At 48.6% G+C, this 21,627-nt stretch overlaps 1 protein-coding gene across 9 annotated transcripts in view; it reads left to right on the forward strand.

The window, feature by feature from the left end:
* Positions 1 to 21,627, forward strand: part of SYNCRIP (synaptotagmin binding cytoplasmic RNA interacting protein) — a 392,640-nt gene that overhangs the window by 224,153 nt on the left and 146,860 nt on the right. For all 9 annotated transcript variants that reach the window (XM_069235574.1, XM_069235575.1, XM_069235576.1 and 6 more), the window contains exon 9: positions 374 to 523. In XM_069235574.1, coding sequence (XP_069091675.1) covers positions 374 to 523 — 150 coding nt within the window. The remainder of the gene's footprint in view (positions 1 to 373; positions 524 to 21,627) is intronic.

The following is a 21,627-nucleotide window of genomic DNA, read 5'->3' on the forward strand; positions in this document are numbered from 1 at the left end:
CACTCCTGACTTTTGTCCTGGACTGTTATTGAGCACTACCGAAATTAATTCCCAGTGTGGAGAACTTGCTTTACAAGTGGGTACCTTTTCTTTCTTCTGAGACATTCATTTTAGATCTATAAGTGTCCTTCACTGAATGTATTTGTAGATTATTATTATTTTTTTAATGTTATGGCGCCCTAATAATTTTAACCTCATTGGATGAAGTGCTGACCACAACATTGAGGTGGATAGACTACACAGCACTATTGCATAAGAACACGTTTTAGTACTGATATATAATATTGATCCTCAAGTGAATATGTAGGTATTCTGTATTTAACATGTTTTTGCTACAACATTAGCACATAAATTTATTTTGTTTTCTTTTTAGGTGAAGGTGCTGTTTGTTCGCAACCTTGCTAATACAGTAACTGAAGAAATATTAGAAAAAGCATTTAGTCAATATGGCAAATTAGAAAGAGTTAAAAAGTTAAAAGATTATGCCTTTATTCACTTTGATGAAAGAGATGGAGCAGTAAGGGTAAGTTTCCTACTGATTTCCAACTTCTGTGCAACACATGAAAATAAATGAATGGACAAAATCGTCGTCCTGGTCGTTGTCAAGAAGCTATTGAATGTAATTATTTGGTTGTATGCATTGCTAGTTACAAACTAATCTGGTGTCAGTTGGATGTATAGACACCAAGGTTTGAAATCTGAGGCTACTTGAATTGCCAGAAATAATTTTATTTGATCAGCAAAACTGGCATTGGGAACAACCTCCCTCCCTCCCCCCACCACCCTGACCACCCTCAATGCACGATTGTTGAGCACATACTATTTGTAATTCTATCTAAATAGCAAGTGCCAAAGTAAAGAGGGGTATTGCATAATTTAGGTAGTTAAATTAATTGTTGATGCATGTAGGAGGATGGCTCAGTGTATGGTGTACACCTCTGGTGTGGCACCCTATAGTGAGTCCATGCAACCCTTACTGATAGTGAATAGGTATCCAGACAGCAAAAGCTCTCTAGTGATAGTTGAGACAAGCAGCTGAAGCTTATCCAGGAGGGATGAACAGCACTTTCAATACTACAGTAGTCAGTAACTCACTCACAAGAAAAAAACACACAGGTGTTGCAAAAATAAAGGATTCTTTGTTAACGCACTAACTACTATGCCATATGCTAAGTAACTGGAATGTGAAGTAGTGAACCTAACCAAGGTAAGTGTGGTAGTTAGCTACGGGTTGGGGGTAGATGAAACCACCAGAGGTAAGTATGGTATGTGTCCCCAGGGAGTAGGTGCAGAGTGGTTACCTACCCAGTTTCCCATAGACAAACATAGTAAGTAATGGTTGGAGTTTGTGTGCTTCAGGACCCTTCCCAGTGAACCCCTAGGAAACCAACAGACAAGAGGATGGTTGGCAAGTGTCCCCACCCAAGGATACACAGTACACAAGAGTACCTACACCAGGGGACCTGGATGCAGAGGGGAGAAGGAACTCACTGAAGACATTGGAAGCCTAGGTTTGTCCGCCTGCTGTCGTAACCCGTGGACCAGGTTAGTGGAACCCAGGGACCGGTTCTGGACGTGGAGGACCTGACAAGGAATGGGACAAAGTCCTGCACCCTCAGAGTTGGCCACATGGTGCAGGTGGCAATACCCACCCTCCTAGAGGTGAAGTTCTTGCAAGTCAGGTCCAAGAGCTTCAGAAGATCTTGAGGGTCACCCACGAGCTGTCACTAAATTGCATGAGGGTCAGTGACCAACAGCTCACCGGCAAGCACTGGCAAATGCAAGCAGAAGATTTATTTACAGAGTTTTGGAGACCAGCAAGGCCCAGGAGGCTCTACACTGGAGGGGGAGTCAGGGCTGACCCTGAGCACTCAGGAAGGTCAGCAGAAGTCCTTGGACCCCCCACGAGTGACCTACAGACGATGGACACAGAGAGTCACAAGGAGGCTTCAGCAGCACAGCAAAACAGGAGTCCCACATCGCAGGAGGTGCAGTACAGGGGTTGATCTTCAAGTAGCAGAGTGCTGGAGGCCAGGGCTTATTGGCACCTGAAGATCTTCTGGAGAAAGTCACCAATCCTTAGCAAGAGTTGAGGTGCACAGAGGTTTTACAGCGTAAATCTTTTCTGGGTTCACTTGCTGTGCATTATTCCGCCATCTAGTGGTTGGTTCTGGAATTCTCCACTGTTTGTAGTCTTTCTTCTAGGTTGTTTGTGGTGGTCGTTGACAGAACATCGTTTCTTACTTCCTCCGGATGTTCTCACTCTTGATAGCCATCTTCAGATTATTTTTTTTCCGCTGGAATTCCCTTTTGATCTACTGGTCAGTGAAACTTCTCTACACTTTTCCTCCCATAGCTCTGATTCCAGCAATCAGGCTGTAACTTTCCAGAGCTAGAATGATATTTGCAGCTCTGTAATGGCCACAGCAGTGGTGGTTCACAGGTTATCTTCCCCTTTCAGAAAGACCACACATGAAACTGCTGTGCAGACCTGGCCCGGAAGGGTGGGGCCAAATCCTACATCCTAGCCTATCATTGTTGAACGTAGCAGTCTGAATTTCTGCCATATGGACTTTTAGATCCCCTGCAGGACTGTATGGACATCTTGAAAGAGGAGAAAATACCTTCTCTCGTAGGGGATTGCCATGTATAGTCATAAGCACTGAATAGTTCTGCACGCCTGCGGGGACCCCGGAGCACTGTTCTGTAGTGTATTCTTAAGTATAGATGTTTGCCTTTCTTGAAAAAAGGCCTGTTAAGTCACTTAAGAATATCAATGTGCAGCCTAGGTGAAAAGCTACAAAGGCCAAATTGTTCATTCTTCAGATTGGAAAGAAAGGAAGCTGTAGTACAGATATACCTTTAAAAACGTATTTATTCTAGAAATGTAGTAAAAAAAAACATATTCTCAAACTTTATTTACACCTTCAAATGAGTGAAACAATGCAGGGCAGTGTAGCCCATAGGCTGCCATTATACAGGATGTAAATAGAGCTGTGCCTTTAAGAAAGAAAAGTCTTCCTGTATCCAATCATGCACAGCAAAAGGCAGTTGCCTCAGTTCTTTTTTCCGTCTCCTTCTAACAGGACCCTGAAGCATTGAGCTCTACCTTTACATAGCTTTTTTTGACAAAAACTCAACTAAAATCCTTTGGATTTCAATTTCACTCGATGTTTTTCATCTAGAGTGAACATTTTCTAGCTTTTCCTGCCAAATTCTGACAGAAATTTGAAGTTTTTCTGTCTCCAGAATGCCTTCTCTTTTTGATAAGTGCCCTAGCTGTGACAGGAAAAAGGCCAAAACAGACCCACATCAACTCCGTATTATTTGCCTACCATCAAGTCACAAACCTGATGCCTGTGACATTTGCAAAACTTTCTCCAGAAGAACTCTTCGTGACGGGGAGAAAATCCGTCTTCAGGCAAGAGAGGACAGGAGACGAAGAGGGCAATCTGCCACAGAGCGAAGAGAAGGTCAGTCTTCTACCAGGGTTCTCACTGTGTCCTCTGGAGCAGTTGCCAGACCTGCTCACAAGCGTCATAGGTCTCCGACGTCGAGAGCATCGACGTTAAGACCAGGAACGGCGCCTACATGCTTGCCGTCGAGGACCGGCTCACCGTCTGTAAGGAAATGCCTCCTTGGCATGGTTGCCCCCTGACTTTTTGCCTTTGCTGATGCTATGTTTACAATTGAAAGTGTGCTGAGGCCTGCTAACCAGGCCCCAGCACCAGTGTTCGTTCCCTAACCTGTACTTTTGTATCCACAATTGGCAGACCCTGGCATCCAGATAAGTCCCTTGTAACTGGTACTTCTAGTACCAAGGGCCCTGATGCCAAGGAAGGTCTCTAAGGGCTGCAGCATGTCTTATGCCACCCTGGAGACCTCTCACTCAGCACAGACACACTGCTTGCCAGCTTGTGTGTGCTAGTGAGGACAAAACGAGTAAGTCGACATGGCACTCCCCTCAGGGTGCCATGCCAGCCTCTCACTGCCTATGCAGTATAGGTAAGACACCCCTCTAGCAGGCCTTACAGCCCTAAGGCAGGGTGCACTATACCATAGGTGAGGGTACCAGTGCATGAGCATGGTACCCCTACAGTGTCTAAACAAAACCTTAGACATTGTAAGTGCAGGGTAGCCATAAGAGTATATGGTCTGGGAGTCTGTCAAACACGAACTCCACAGCACCATAATGGCTACACTGAAAACTGGGAAGTTTGGTATCAAACTTCTCAGCACAATAAATGCACACTGATGCCAGTGTACATTTTATTGTAAAATACACCCCAGAGGGCACCTTAGAGGTGCCCCCTGAAACTTAACCGACTATCTGTGTAGGCTGACTAGTTTTAGCAGCCTGCCACAAACCGAGACATGTTGCTGGCCCCATGGGGAGAGTGCCTTTGTCACTCTGAGGCCAGTAACAAAGCCTGCACTGGGTGGAGATGCTAACACCTCCCCCAGGCAGGAATTGTCACACCTGGCGGTGAGCCTCAAAGGCTCACCTCCTTTGTGCCAACCCAGCAGGACACTCCAGCTAGTGGAGTTGCCCGCCCCCTCCGGCCAGGCCCCACTTTTGGCGGCAAGGCCGGAGAAAATAATGAGAATAACAAGGAGGAGTCACTGGCCAGTCAGGACAGCCCCTAAGGTGTCCTGAGCTGAGGTGACTCTAACTTTTAAAAATCCTCCATCTTGCAGATGGAGGATTCCCCCAATAGGGTTAGGATTGTGACCCCCTCCCCTTGGGAGGAGGCACAAAGAGGGTGTACCCACCCTCAGGGCTAGTAGCCATTGGCTACTAACCCCCCAGACCTAAACACGCCCTTAAATTTAGTATTTAAGGGCTACCCTGAACCCTAGAAAATCAGATTCCTGCAACTACAAGAAGAAGGACTACCTAGCTGAAAACCCCTGCAGCGGAAGACCAGAAGACGACAACTGCCTTGGCTCCAGAAACTCACCGGCCTGTCTCCTGCCTTCCAAAGATCCTGCTCCAGCGACGCCTTCCAAAGGGACCAGCGACCTCGACATCCTCTGAGGACTGCCCCTGCTTCGAAAAGACAAGAAACTCCCGAGGACAGCGGACCTGCTCCAAGAAAAGCTGCAACTTTGTTTCCAGCAGCTTTAAAGAACCCTGCAAGCTCCCCGCAAGAAGCGTGAGACTTGCAACACTGCACCCGGCGACCCCGACTCGGCTGGTGGAGATCCGACACCTCAGGAGGGACCCCAGGACTACTCTGATACTGTGAGTACCAAAACCTGTCCCCCCTGAGCCCCCCACAGCGCCGCCTGCAGAGGGAATCCCGAGGCTTCCCCTGACCGCGACTCTTTGAACCTAAAGTCCCGACGCCTGGGAGAGACCCTGCACCCGCAGCCCCCAGGACCTGAAGGACCGGACTTTCACTGGAGAAGTGACCCCCAGGAGTCCCTCTCTGTAAGGAAATGCCTCCTTGGCATGGTTGCCCCCTGACTTTTTGCCTTTGCTGATGCTATGTTTACAATTGAAAGTGTGCTGAGGCCTGCTAACCAGGCCCCAGCACCAGTGTTCTTTCCCTAACCTGTACTTTTGTATCCACAATTGGCAGACCCTGGCATCCAGATAAGTCCCTTGTAACTGGTACTTCTAGTACCAAGGGCCCTGATGCCAAGGAAGGTCTCTAAGGGCTGCAGCATGTCTTATGCCACCCTGGAGACCTCTCACTCAGCACAGACACACTGCTTGCCAGCTTGTGTGTGCTAGTGAGGACAAAACGAGTAAGTCGACATGGCACTCCCCTCAGGGTGCCATGCCAGCCACTCACTGCCTATGCAGTATAGGTAAGACACCCCTCTAGCAGGCCTTACAGCCCTAAGGCAGGGTGCACTATACCATAGGTGAGGGTACCAGTGCATGAGCATGGTACCCCTACAGTGTCTAAACAAAACCTTAGACATTGTAAGTGCAGGGTAGCCATAAGAGTATATGGTCTGGGAGTTTGTCAAACACGAACTCCACAGCACCATAATGGCTACACTGAAAACTGGGAAGTTTGGTATCAAACTTCTCAGCACAATAAATGCACACTGATGCCAGTGTACATTTTATTGTAAAATACACCACAGAGGGCACCTTAGAGGTGCCCCCTGAAACTTAACCGACTATCTGTGTAGGCTGACTAGTTTTAGCAGCCTGCCACAAACCGAGACATGTTGCTGGCCCCATGGGGAGAGTGCCTTTGTCACTCTGAGGCCAGTAACAAAGCCTGCACTGGGTGGAGATGCTAACACCTCCCCCAGGCAGGAATTGTCACACCTGGCGGTGAGCCTCAAAGGCTCACCTCCTTTGTGCCAACCCAGCAGGACACTCCAGCTAGTGGAGTTGCCCGCCCCCTCCGGCCAGGCCCCACTTTTGGCGGCAAGGCCGGAGAAGATAATGAGAAAAACAAGGAGGAGTCACTGACCAGTCAGGACAGCCCCTAAGGTGTCCTGAGCTGAAGTGACTCTAACTTTTAGAAATCCTCCATCTTGCAGATGGAGGATTCCCCCAATAGGGTTAGGATTGTGACCCCCTCCCCTTGGGAGGAGGCACAAAGAGGGTGTACCCACCCTCAGGGCTAGTAGCCATTGGCTACTAACCCCCCAGACCTAAACACGCCCTTAAATTTAGTATTTAAGGGCTACCCTGAACCCTAGAAAATTAGATTCCTGCAACTACAAGAAGGACTGCCCAGCTGAAAACCCCTGCAGCGGAAGACCAGAAGACGACAACTGCCTTGGCTCCAGAAACTCACCGGCCTGTCTCCTGCCTTCCAAAGATCCTGCTCCAGCGACGCCTTCCAAAGGGACCAGCGACCTCGACATCCTCTGAGGACTGCCCCTGCTTCGAAAAGACAAGAAACTCCCGAGGACAGCGGACCTGCTCCAAGAAAAGCTGCAACTTTGTTTCCAGCAGCTTTAAAGAACCCTGCAAGCTCCCCGCAAGAAGCGTGAGACTTGCAACACTGCACCCGGCGACCCCGACTCGGCTGGTGGAGATCCGACACCTCAGGAGGGACCCCAGGACTACTCTAAGACTGTGAGTACCAAAACCTGTCCCCCCCTGAGCCCCCACAGCGCCGCCTGCAGAGGGAATCCCGAGGCTTCCGCTGACCGCGACTCTTTGAATCCTAAGTCCCGACACCTGGGAGAGACCCTGCACCCGCAGCCCCCAGGACCTGAAGGACCGGACTTTCACTGGAGGAGTGACCCCCAGGAGTCCCTCTCCCTTGATCAAGTGGAGGTTTCCCCGAGGAACCCCCCCCTTTCCTGCCTGCAGCGCTGAAGAGATCCCGAGATCTCTCATAGACTAACATTGCGAACCCGACCCTTGTTTCTACACTGCACCCGGCCGCCCCCGCGCCGCTGAGGGTGAAATTTCTGTGTGGACTTGTGTCCCCCCCGGTGCCCTACAAAACCCCCCTGGTCTGCCCTCCGAAGACGCGGGTACTTACCTGCAAGCAGACCGGAACCGGGGCACCCCCTTCTCTCCATTCTAGCCTATGCGTTTTGGGCACCACTTTGAACTCTGCACCTGACCGGCCCTGAGCTGCTGGTGTGGTGACTTTGGGGTTGCTCTGAACCCCCAACGGTGGGCTACCTTGGACCAAGAACTAAGCCCTGTAAGTGTCTTACTTACCTGGTTAACCTAACAAATACTTACCTCCCCTAGGAACTGTGAAAATTGCACTAAGTGTCCACTTTTAAAACAGCCATTTGTGAATAACTTGAAAAGTATACATGCAATTTTGATGATTTGAAGTTCCTAAAGTACTTACCTGCAATACCTTTCGAATGAGATATTACATGTAGAATTTGAACCTGTGGTTCTTAAAATAAACTAAGAAAAGATATTTTTCTATACAAAAACCTATTGGCTGGATTTGTCTCTGAGTGTGTGTACCTCATTTATTGTCTGTGTGTAGGTACAACAAATGCTTAACACTACTCCTTGGATAAGCCTACTGCTCGACCACACTACCACAAAATAGAGCATTAGTATTATCTCTTTTTACCACTATTTTACCTCTAAGGGGAACCTTTGGACTCTGTGCATGCTATTCCTTACTTTGAAATAGCACATACAGAGCCAACTTCCTACACTCTCCCTTGCCCAAGTGGAGGTTTCCCCGAGGAACCCCCCCCTTGCCTGCCTGCAGCGCTGAAGAGATCCCGAGATCTCTCATAGACTAACATTGCGAACCCGACGCTTGTTTCTACACTGCACCCGGCCGCCCCCGCGCCGCGGAGGGTGAAATTTCTGTGTGGGCTTGTGTCCCCCCCGGTGCCCTACAAAACCCCCCTGGTCTGCCCTCCGAAGACGCGGGTACTTACCTGCAAGCAGACCGGAACCGGGGCACCCCCTTCTCTCCATTCTAGCCTATGCGTTTTGGGCACCACTTTGAACTCTGCACCTGACCGGCCCTGAGCTGCTGGTTTGGTGACTTTGGGGTTGCTCTGAACCCCCAACGGTGGGCTACCTTGGACCAAGAACTAAGCCCTGTAAGTGTCTTACTTACCTGGTTAACCTAACAAATACTTACCTCCACTAGGAACTGTGAAAATTGCACTAAGTGTCCACTTTTAAAACAGCTATTTGTGAATAACTTGAAAAGTATACATGCAATTTTGATGATTTGAAGTTCCTAAAGTACTTACCTGCAATACCTTTCGAATGAGATATTACATGTAGAATTTGAACCTGTGGTTCTTAAAATAAACTAAGAAAAGATATTTTTCTATATAAAAACCTATTGGCCTGGATTTGTCTCTGAGTGTGTGTACCTCATTTATTGTCTATGTGTATGTACAACAAATGCTTAACACTACTCCTTGGATAAGCCTACTGCTCGACCACACTACCACAAAATAGAGCATTAGTATTATCTCTTTTTGCCACTATCTTACCTCTAAGGGGAACCCTTGGACTCTGTGCATGCTATTCCTTACTTTGAAATAGCACATACAGAGCCAACCTCCTACATTGGTGGATCAGCGGTGGGGTACAAGACTTTGCATTTGCTGGACTACTCAGCCAATACCTGATCACACGACAAATTCCAAAATTGTCATTAGAAATTCATTTTTGCAATTTGAAAAGTTTTCTAAATTCTTAAAAGTCCTGCTAGGGCCTTGTGTGTTAAGTCCCTGTTTAGCATTGTCTTTTGGAGTTTAAAAGTTTGTTAAAAGTTTGAAATTAGATTCTAGAAAAAGTTTTAGATTCTTTAAAAAGTCTTCCAACTTTTAGCAAAATAATGTCTGATACAGAGATGAATGTGGTGGAACTCGACACCACACCTTACCTCCATCTTAAGATGAGGGAGCTAAGGTCTCTCTGTAATATCAAAAAAATAACCATTGGCTCCAGACCTACCAAAATTCAGCTCCAGGAGCTGTTGGCAGAGTTTGAAAAAGCCAACCCCTCTGATGATGACCTCACAGAGGAAGAAATTAGTGACTTGGAGGCCAATGTCCCTCCTCCAGTCCTAAATAGGGAGAACAGGACCCCTCAAGTCCTGTCTCCAACTGTGTTAGTCAGAAATAGTGAGTCCCTCACAGGAGGGTCCCACATTTCTGAAATCACTGAGGATGCTCTCAGTGAAGATGACCTCCTGTTAGCCAGGATGGCCAAAAGATTGGCTTTAGAGAGACAGCTCCTAGCCATAGAAAGGGAAAGACAAGAGATGGGCCTAGGACCCATCAATGGTGGCAGCAATATAAATAGGGTCAGAGATTCTCCTGACATGTTAAAAATCCCCAAAGGGATTGTGACAAAATATGAAGATGGTGATGACATCACCAAATGGTTCACAGCTTTTGAGAGGGCTTGTGTAACCAGAAAAGTGAACAGATCTCACTGGGGTGCTCTCCTTTGGGAAATGTTCACTGGAAAGTGTAGGGATAGACTCCTCACACTCTCTGGAAAAGATGCAGAATCTTATGACCTCATGAAGGGTACCCTGATTGAGGGCTTTGGATTCTCCACTGAGGAGTACAGGATTAGGTTCAGGGGGGCTCAAAAATCCTCGAGCCAGACCTGGGTTGACTTTGTTGACTTCTCAGTGAAAACACTAGATGGTTGGATTCAAGGCAGTGGTGTAAGTAATTATGATGGGCTGTACAATTTATTTGTGAAAGAACACCTGTTAAGTAATTGTTTCAATGATAAACTGCATCAGCATCTGGTAGACCTAGGACCAATTTCTCCCCAAGAATTGGGAAAGAAGGCGGACCATTGGGTCAAGACAAGGGTGTCCAAGACTTCAACAGGGGGTGACCAAAAGAAAGGGGTCACAAAGACTCCCCAGGGGAAGGGTGATGAGACAACCAAAACTAAAACTAGTAAAGAGTCTTCTACAGGCCCCCAAAAACCTGCACAGGAGGGTGGGCCCAGAGCCTCTTCACAAAACAATGGGTACAAGGGTAAAAACTTTGATCCCAAAAAGGCCTGGTGTCATAGCTGTAAACAGCATGGACACCAAACTGGAGACAAGGCCTGTCCCAAGAAAGGTTCCACTCCAAACTCCCATCCAGGTAACACTGGTATGGCTAGTCTCCAAGTGGGATCAACAGTGTGCCCAGAGCAAATCAGGGTCCACACTGAAGCTATTCTAGTTTCTGAGGGTGGGGTGGATTTAGCCACACTAGCTGTCTGGCCGCCTAACATGCAAAAATACAGACAGCAACTCTTAATTAATGGGACTAGAATAGAGGGCCTGAGGGATACAGGTGCCAGTGTCACCATGGTGACAGAGAAACTGGTTTCCCCTGGCCAATACCTGACTGGAAAAACTTACACAGTCACCAACGCTGACAATCAGAGAAAAGTACATCCCATGGCAATGGTTACTTTAGAATGGGGAGGGGTCAATGGCCTGAAACAGGTGGTGGTCTCCTCAAATATCCCAGTGGACTGTCTGCTTGGAAATGACCTGGAGTCCTCAGCATGGGCTGAGGTAGAACTAAAAACCCATGCAGCAATGCTGGGTATCCCTGAACTGGTGTGTGTGAAAACAAGAGCACAATGCAAGGCACAGGGTGAACAAGTAGAGCTGGAGTCTGGAAGAATGGCCCAGCCTACCAAGAGAACAGGAAAGTCAGTTGGGAAACCAACTGCAACACAGCAAAAGAAAGGGAACCTCTCTTCTCAGGAAGAAGTTCTGCCCTCTGAGGGAACTGAGCCTTTGGAGCTTGAACCTTATCAGGTTGAGCTCTTAGGCCCAGGGGGACCCTCAAGGGAGGAGCTGTGTAAGGGACAAGAAACCTGTCCCTCTCTTGAAGGCCTTAGGCAGCAAGCTGCTGAAGAGTCCAAAGGCAAGAAAAATGGAACACATAGGGTCTATTGGGAAGATGGACTCCTGTACACTGAGGCCAGAGACCCCAAACCTGGTGCCACTAGGAGAGTGGTAGTGCCTCAGCTGTTCAGGAAGTTCATCCTAACATTGGCCCATGACATTCCCCTTGCTGGACATTTGGGACAAACCAAGACGTGGGAGAGGTTAGTCAACCACTTCTACTGGCCCAATATGTCCAACATGGTTAAGGAGTTTTGCCTCTCCTGCCCCACCTGTCAAGCCAGTGGTAAGACAGGTGGGCACCCAAAGGCCCCCCTCATTCCACTTCCAGTGGTGGGGGTCCCCTTTGAAAGAGTGGGTGTGGACATAGTTGGTCCACTGGAACCTCCCACAGCCTCAGGAAATATGTATATCCTGGTAGTAGTGGATCATGCTACCAGGTATCCTGAAGCTATTCCCCTTAGGTCGACTACTGCCCCTGCAGTAGCCAAGGCCCTCATTGGTATCTTTACCAGAGTGGGTTTCCCTAAGGAGGTGGTGTCTGACAGAGGTACCAACTTCATGTCAGCATACCTAAAGCACATGTGGAATGAGTGTGGGGTGACTTCTAAATTCACTACACCATACCATCCACAAACTAATGGCTTAGTTGAGAGATTCAACAAGACATTAAAGGGCATGATCATGGGGCTCCCAGAAAAACTCAAAAGGAGATGGGATGTCCTCTTGCCATGCCTGCTTTTCGCTTACAGAGAGGTGCCACAGAAGGGAGTAGGATTCTCACCCCTTGAACTTCTGTTTGGCCATCCTGTAAGGGGACCACTTGCCCTTGTTAAAGAAGGCTGGGAGAGACCTCTCCATGAGCCTAAACAGGACATAGTGGACTATGTTCTTGGCCTTCGCTCTAGAATGGCAGAGTACATGGAAAAGGCAACCAAAAACCTTGAGGCCAGCCAACAGCTCCAGAAGTTTTGGTATGACCAAAAGGCTGCACTGGTTGAGTTCCAACCAGGGCAGAAAGTCTGGGTTCTGGAACCTGTGGCTCCCAGGGCACTCCAGGACAAATGGAGTGGCCCTTACCCAGTACTAGAAAGGAAGAGTCAGGTCACCTACCTGGTGGACCTGGGCACAAGCAGGAGCCCCAAGAGGGTGATCCATGTGAACCGCCTTAAGCTCTTCCACGACAGGGCTGATGTCAATCTGTTGATGGTAACAGATGAGGATCAGGAGGCAGAGAGTGAACCTCTCCCTGATCTTCTGTCATCAGACCCAAAAGATGGTACAGTAGATGGAGTGATCTACTCAGACACCCTCTCTGGCCAACAGCAAGCTGATTGTAGGACAGTCCTACAACAGTTTCCTGAACTCTTCTCCTTAACCCCTGGTCAGACACACCTGTGTACCCATGATGTGGACACAGGAGACAGCATGCCTGTCAAGAACAAAATCTTTAGACAGTCTGACCATGTTAAGGAAAGCATCAAGGTGGAAGTCCACAAGATGCTGGAATTGGGAGTAATTGAGCGCTCTGACAGCCCCTGGGCTAGCCCAGTGGTCTTAGTCCCCAAACCTCACACCAAAGATGGAAAGAAAGAGATGAGGTTTTGTGTGGACTACAGAGGGCTCAATTCTGTCACCAAGACAGATGCTCATCCAATTCCAAGAGCTGATGAGCTCATAGACAAATTAGGTGCTGCCAAATTCTTAAGTACCTTTGACTTGACAGCAGGGTACTGGCAAATAAAAATGGCACCTGGAGCAAAAGAGAAAACAGCATTCTCCACACCTGATGGGCATTATCAGTTTACTGTTATGGCCTTTGGTTTAAAGAATGCCCCTGCCACCTTCCAAAGGTTGGTGAATCAAGTCCTTGCTGGCTTGGAGTCCTTTAGCACAGCTTATCTTGATGATATTGCTGTCTTTAGCTCCACCTGGCAGGATCACCTGGTCCACCTGAAGAAGGTTTTGAAGGCTCTGCAATCTGCAGGCCTCTCTATCAAGGCATCCAAATGCCAGATAGGGCAGGGAACTGTGGTTTACTTGGGACACCTTGTAGGTGGAGGCCAAGTTCAGCCACTCCAACCCAAGATCCAGACTATTCTGGACTGGGTAGCTCCAAAAACCCAGACTCAAGTCAGGGCATTCCTTGGCTTGACTGGGTATTACAGGAGGTTTGTGAAGGGATATGGATCCATTGTGACAGCCCTCACTGAACTCACCTCCAAGAAAATGCCCAAGAAAGTGAACTGGACTGTGGAATGCCAACAGGCCTTTGACACCCTGAAACAGGCAATGTGCTCAGCACCAGTTCTAAAAGCTCCAGATTATTCTAAGCAGTTCATTGTGCAGACTGATGCCTCTGAACATGGGATAGGGGCAGTTTTGTCCCAAACAAATGATGATGGCCTTGACCAGCCTGTTGCTTTCATTAGCAGGAGGTTACTCCCCAGGGAGCAGCGTTGGAGTGCCATTGAGAGGGAGGCCTTTGCTGTGGTTTGGTCCCTGAAGAAGCTGAGACCATACCTCTTTGGGACTCACTTCCTAGTTCAAACTGACCACAGACCTCTCAAATGGCTGATGCAAATGAAAGGTGAAAATCCTAAACTGTTGAGGTGGTCCATCTCCCTACAGGGAATGGACTTTATAGTGGAACACAGACCTGGGACTGCCCATGCCAATGCAGATGGCCTTTCCAGGTTCTTCCACTTAGAAAATGAAGACTCTCTTGGGAAAGGTTAGTCTCATCCTCTTTCGTTTGGGGGGGGGTTGTGTAAGGAAATGCCTCCTTGGCATGGTTGCCCCCTGACTTTTTGCCTTTGCTGATGCTATGTTTACAATTGAAAGTGTGCTGAGGCCTGCTAACCAGGCCCCAGCACCAGTGTTCTTTCCCTAACCTGTACTTTTGTATCCACAATTGGCAGACCCTGGCATCCAGATAAGTCCCTTGTAACTGGTACTTCTAGTACCAAGGGCCCTGATGCCAAGGAAGGTCTCTAAGGGCTGCAGCATGTCTTATGCCACCCTGGAGACCTCTCACTCAGCACAGACACACTGCTTGCCAGCTTGTGTGTGCTAGTGAGGACAAAACGAGTAAGTCGACATGGCACTCCCCTCAGGGTGCCATGCCAGCCTCTCACTGCCTATGCAGTATAGGTAAGACACCCCTCTAGCAGGCCTTACAGCCCTAAGGCAGGGTGCACTATACCATAGGTGAGGGTACCAGTGCATGAGCATGGTACCCCTACAGTGTCTAAACAAAACCTTAGACATTGTAAGTGCAGGGTAGCCATAAGAGTATATGGTCTGGGAGTCTGTCAAACACGAACTCCACAGCACCATAATGGCTACACTGAAAACTGGGAAGTTTGGTATCAAACTTCTCAGCACAATAAATGCACACTGATGCCAGTGTACATTTTATTGTAAAATACACCCCAGAGGGCACCTTAGAGGTGCCCCCTGAAACTTAACCGACTATCTGTGTAGGCTGACTAGTTTTAGCAGCCTGCCACAAACCGAGACATGTTGCTGGCCCCATGGGGAGAGTGCCTTTGTCACTCTGAGGCCAGTAACAAAGCCTGCACTGGGTGGAGATGCTAACACCTCCCCCAGGCAGGAATTGTCACACCTGGCGGTGAGCCTCAAAGGCTCACCTCCTTTGTGCCAACCCAGCAGGACACTCCAGCTAGTGGAGTTGCCCGCCCCCTCCGGCCAGGCCCCACTTTTGGCGGCAAGGCCGGAGAAAATAATGAGAATAACAAGGAGGAGTCACTGGCCAGTCAGGACAGCCCCTAAGGTGTCCTGAGCTGAGGTGACTCTAACTTTTAGAAATCCTCCATCTTGCAGATGGAGGATTCCCCCAATAGGGTTAGGATTATGACCCCCTCCCCTTGGGAGGAGGCACAAAGAGGGTGTACCCACCCTCAGGGCTAGTAGCCATTGGCTACTAACCCCCCAGACCTAAACACGCCCTTAAATTTAGTATTTAAGGGCTACCCTGAACCCTAGAAAATCAGATTCCTGCAACTACAAGAAGAAGGACTACCTAGCTGAAAACCCCTGCAGCGGAAGACCAGAAGACGACAACTGCCTTGGCTCCAGAAACTCACCGGCCTGTCTCCTGCCTTCCAAAGATCCTGCTCCAGCGACGCCTTCCAAAGGGACCAGCGACCTCGACATCCTCTGAGGACTGCCCCTGCTTCGAAAAGACAAGAAACTCCCGAGGACAGCGGACCTGCTCCAAGAAAAGCTGCAACTTTGTTTCCAGCAGCTTTAAAGAACCCTGCAAGCTCCCCGCAAGAAGCGTGAGACTTGCAACACTGCACCCGGCGACCCCGACTCGGCTGGTGGAGATCCGACACCTCAGGAGGGACCCCAGGACTACTCTGATACTGTGAGTACCAAAACCTGTCCCCCCTGAGCCCCCACAGCGCCGCCTGCAGAGGGAATCCCGAGGCTTCCCCTGACCGCGACTCTTTGAACCTAAAGTCCCGACGCCTGGGAGAGACCCTGCACCCGCAGCCCCCAGGACCTGAAGGACCGGACTTTCACTGGAGAAGTGACCCCCAGGAGTCCCTCTCCCTTGCCCAAGTGGAGGTTTCCCCGAGGAACCCCCCCCTTGCCTGCCTGCAGCGCTGAAGAGATCCCGAGATCTCTCATAGACTAACATTGCGAACCCGACGCTTGTTTCTACACTGCACCCGGCCGCCCCCGCGCCGCGGAGGGTGAAATTTCTGTGTGGGCTTGTGTCCCCCCCGGTGCCCTACAAAACCCCCCTGGTCTGCCCTCCGAAGACGCGGGTACTTACCTGCAAGCAGACCGGAACCGGGGCACCCCCTTCTCTCCATTCTAGCCTATGCGTTTTGGGCACCACTTTGAACTCTGCACCTGACCGGCCCTGAGCTGCTGGTGTGGTGACTTTGGGGTTGCTCTGAACCCCCAACGGTGGGCTACCTTGGACCAAGAACTAAGCCCTGTAAGTGTCTTACTTACCTGGTTAACCTAACAAATACTTACCTCCCCTAGGAACTGTGAAAATTGCACTAAGTGTCCACTTTTAAAACAGCTATTTGTGAATAACTTGAAAAGTATACATGCAATTTTGATGATTTGAAGTTCCTAAAGTACTTACCTGCAATACCTTTCGAATGAGATATTACATGTAGAATTTGAACCTGTGGTTCTTAAAATAAACTAAGAAAATATATTTTTCTATATAAAAACCTATTGGCTGGATTTGTCTCTGAGTGTGTGTACCTCATTTATTGTCTATGTGTATGTACAACAAATGCTTAACACTACTCCTTGGATAAGCCTACTGCTCGACCACACTACCACAAAATAGAGCATTAGTATTATCTCTTTTTGCCACTATCTTACCTCTAAGGGGAACCCTTGGACTCTGTGCATGCTATTCCTTACTTTGAAATAGCACATACAGAGCCAACCTCCTACACCGTCGAGGAAGAGACATCGCTCGACGTCGAGACAGCGTAGACACTCGCCGTTGAAGATCTTGGTCCAGGTCGCCGTGGCGGGGATGATCGTCGGTGGACAGTACTCGTCGTCGGAGACGATCGCGGTCATCCCATCGACGTCGAGGGGGATCCCTGTCGAGGAGCTCTCAACGACGAGAGGAGTCAACGCCGAGAGGTACTCGTCATCATCGTACTTCGACGTCGAGAAGGCACTCAAAGAGACCAAGGAGGGTCTATACAACCTCCGAATCCTCTGCTTCTCTCATTCTTTTATCACCTTCACCTCAGCCGTTGCCTCTACCACAGACACCCCTGGCACCTACAGCTCCTCCGCCGGTACCTCCTTCAGAGTCCGCTCCAGTGACTCCAGCAGAATCCACAAGATATTCTCGACACTCCTCGAGATGCTCTTCTTCATCTCGACATCATCATCGACGTGAATCAGTTCAAAGATCTTCTCGTTCCCACCATAGACATTCCTCCTCATCCACAAGGGATTACTCTCCGACTTTATCTGACTCCCCGTCTCCGAGAGTTTCTCCCATAGATGACGTGAACACCTTTCAAGAGGTCCTAGTTCGCGGTGCTACCAAGTTGAACATCCCACTGGCAGTACCCGCTCCAACAACCTCTGTCATTTTCGAGACATTACACCAGCGTCGTTCTTCTAGACCCTTACTACCGCTGGTCCCAGGACTACTTGAACCGGCAATGGACTTATTTTTTTCACCGTCCACAGCTAAAACTGCTCCTTCCAGGCTTATAAAGCAATATCGTCCTCCGGAGCAGGACCCTTTGTTTCTGAGAGCAGATCCGGTGCCTGACTTGGTGGTAATAGTGGCTGCAAAAAAGTTGCATTCTACATCTCAGTCTTCCTCTTCGCCACCGGACAAGGAGAGTAGAAGGATTAATGCCGCAGGCCGCAAGGTATGATCATGCCCTTTGGGACTGTGTGCTGCAATTTGCAGAACATCTCCCTAAGGAGAAAAAAGAGGATTTTTTTGGAGATCGTTGGTGAAGGTGCCATGGTATCCAATCAAGTGATCAGCGCCGTTACCGACTCCTCTGTGTTATCCGCACATAATTATGCTCATGGAGTTTCGTTAAGAAGACACGCCTGGCTACGCCTGACGTCACTTAAACCAGAGGTGCAACAGAGAATACAAAATTTGCCCTTTTCAGGTTCCACTTTGTTTGGTTCTCATGCTGACGACGAGATGTTGAGAATAAAAACGGAACTAGACACTCTGAAAGCGGTGGGTATCGAAAGACCAAGAGAGCAACGGAAAACATTCCGTCCCTACCACCGTAGACTCTATACTCAAAGATATAAACACCACAGTGGATGCCTTCAAGATCACAGCAACAGCATCAGAGAACCTTCTCGACCCAACGAAAGCCAACAAGGGGTTCGCTCTATGCCACAAACCCAAACAGCTCGTCAGGCACCAGCGTCTAAGCCCTGAATCCTCGCTTCCCCCTCCTCCGTTACCCACTCCGGTAGGGGGAAGTATCTCAAATCATCTGGACGAGTGGCAACGCATCACATCAGACGCCTGGGTGTTGAATATTGTGCGGAATGGCTACTGTCTCAGGTTCATCAACCCTCCGCCGTCTATTCCACCCAAACCGATGAGTCACCACCTCAACGCTCTCCAATTGGAAGTAACAACCCTATTACAAAAGAGAGTGATAGAACCTGTCCCGATCAACCAGCAGGGAAAGGGAATCTACTCGCGGTATTTTCTGGTACTAAAGAAAGACAAACACAAGTTTCGTCCCATTCTAGATCTAAGGGTAGCCAACAAATGGATTTGCAGAGAGAAATTCAGGATGCTATCCTTACGCCAAATCGATCCCCAACTTCGTTAGGGCGACTGGCTTTGTGCAATAGATCTCCGCGACGCTTACTTTCACATTCCTGTGATCAAGAAGCATCGAAAGTTTCAAAGATTCCTCGTCAGAAAAAGTCATTACCAATTTACGGTGCTACCTATCGGCTTCAAATCAGCACCGAGAACGTTTTCCAAATGCATGGCGGTGGTGGCAGCCCATTTAAGGAAACATCGGATATTCGTCTACCCCTATCTAGACGATTGGCTCATAAAAGCTTCCACATATCTAGAGGCTCAACAGCATTTCAACTGGACTCACCAGCTTCTCCAGAGTCTGGGCCTTCAGGTCAACCTCTCCAAATCCACAGCAACACCTGTTCAGAGGTTGCATTACTTAGGCGCCATCATAGATACCACTCAAGGAAAGGTGTTTCCTTCGGAGGAACGACGGTTATCAATCCTCCAAAAGTGCCAGCAGCTCGAGAAAATGCCTCAGATCACTGCAAGAGCGATATCCTTTCTTCTGGCCTCGATGGCGTCTTGCATCTACCTCATTCCCAATGCTCGCCTCCATATGAGACCCTTACAGGCATGTCTGGAGAATCAATGGTATCAACTAGTGGACGATTGGGAGAACAGCATCCTCCTTTCTCCCCACGCCATACAATCTCTCTCAAGTGGTGGTGTTCGCTGAACAATCTTCTGGAGGGGATTCCATTCCAACAACAGCCGCCAACCCAAACCATTGTCACGGATGCATCGCTGCTCGGATGGGGAGCGCATATGGATCACCTTCGAATACAAGGCACGTGGTCAGAGAGAGAGCGACTGTATCCCATCAATCTTTTAGAGCTTCGCGCAGTCCATCTTGCACTCAAGGCCTTCCTCCCCTCACTGAAGGCGAAAACTCTGCTTCTCCAGACAGACAACATGGCCACCATGTATTATTTAAACAAACAAGGGGGTACCAGATCCAGGACTCTGTCGACAGAGGCTCAAACAATTTGACACTGGCTTCTAGCCAGGAACCTATCACTAGTGGCAACTCACCTTCCGGGCATACAGAATGTTCAAGCGGATGTCCTCAGCCGAGCAATGGACGAAAACCACGAATGGGTTTTGCACGACGACATCGTCCGTTCCATTTTTGCCATGTGGGGTACCACTTCTATAGACCTATTCGCAACCCCAGAAAACAAAAAATGCCAAAACTTCGCCTCCAGATACTACCATCCAGGAACGTTGGGGAATGCCCTGTGGATAAACTGGTCAGGAGCATTTTTTTATGCCTTTCCACCGCTTCCCCTGGTACCGACAGTCCTCCTCAAGCTGTCCAACTCTCACACCAAGATGATTCTCATTGCCCCAGAATGGCCACGCCAGTGGTGGTTTCCAGACCTCCTTCACCGGTCACTCAAACCACACATCAGACTACCTTGTCGCCCAGACCTTCTCACGAAGTTTTGAGGCCAGATAACACATCCCAACCTCTCATCGTTGAATTTGGCAGCATGGCTCCTGAGTTAGTACAATATGGTCACCCGAACCTACCTCAGGACTGCATGGAGATTCTAAGGGAGGCAAAGCGCCCCTCCACAAGAACAGCTTATGCCTGCAAATGGAAAAGGTTCTGCATGTGGTGCTTGGACAACAACGTCGACCCAATATCATGCGGAGAGGAAGCTATTCTTCCATACTTGTTAAGTTTGGCGAAGTCTGGATTGCAGTTGTCATCAATAAAAGTACACCTGGCAGCTCTAACGGCATATAGAAATAGCCCTACCCAATCCTCTTTCTTTAAGATTCCATCATAAAAGACTTCCTGGAAGGTTTGAAAAAGGCCTTTCCTCCCATTAGACGGCCATCTCCTCCATGGGAGCTGAATATTGTCATCTCGCGTCTGATGCTACATCCTTTTGAACCAATACATAAAGCATCACTATAACATCTTACATGGAAAACTGCTTTTCTGGTTGCAATCACTTCAGCTCGCAGGGTCAGTGAGAACCAGGCCCTTTGGGCTCAAGAACCTTATACGGTTTTTCATTCTTCAAAAGTAGTAATGAGGACACATCCAAAATTTCTACCTAAAGTCGTTTCGTAAACCAAACCATCTCATTACCGACTTTCTTCCAAAATTCGCCTACTCCTGCTGAGAGAACCCTACATTCTCTTGATGTTAAAAGGGTCTTAAAATTTTACTTGGATAGAACAAAATGCTTGCGCAAATCACAGCAGCTGTTTATTAACTATGGCCCAGTTAGAACAGGTTTAGCCACTTCTAAGCAATCCTTATCCAGGTGGATTGTTTCTTGTATCCTATTCTGTCATCAGTTAGCAAGTAAATCCCTCAATGGCAGGCCAAAAGCCCATTCCACTAGGGGGAAGGCAGCAACTGCTGCTTTGATGAGAAATATTCCTTTGGCAGAAATATGCAAAGCGGCTACCTGGAAATCTGTCCATACCTTTACTAAGCATTACTGCCTTGATTCAGATGCTAGGACAGATGCGCAGGTTGGATAGGCCTCTCAAGAATTTATTTGCGTAATTTATTGTTTAGGTATTGTTCGGTCTACACCACCACGGTTATTGGGATGGACTTGCTAATCTATTCAGTGCTTATGACTATACATGGAAATCCCCTACGAGAGAAGGAATGGTTTCTTACCTGTAACTCCAGTTCTCTCGTAGGGGTATTTCCATGATAGTCATAAGCAACCCTCCCTCCTCCCCGGTGGAGTTGACATAAGGATATGTTCGATGGCATCTGTCGCTGTAGATACGCATGTTCTGCAATAGCTCGCCATCTGGTGTTGGGCCGGAGTGTTACAAGTTGTTTTTCTTCGAAGAAGTCTTTCGAGTCACGGGACCGAGTGACTCCTCCTTTTGTCTCCATTGCGCATGGGCGTCGACTCCATCTTCGATTGTTTTTTTTCCGCCATCGGGTTCGGACGTGTCCCTGTCGCTCCGAGTTTCGGAACGGAAAATAATAGTTAATTTCGGAAG

Source organism: Pleurodeles waltl, chromosome 5 (assembly GCF_031143425.1).
Source record: "Pleurodeles waltl isolate 20211129_DDA chromosome 5, aPleWal1.hap1.20221129, whole genome shotgun sequence".
In the NCBI taxonomy this organism is placed as follows: Eukaryota; Metazoa; Chordata; class Amphibia; order Caudata; family Salamandridae; genus Pleurodeles; species Pleurodeles waltl.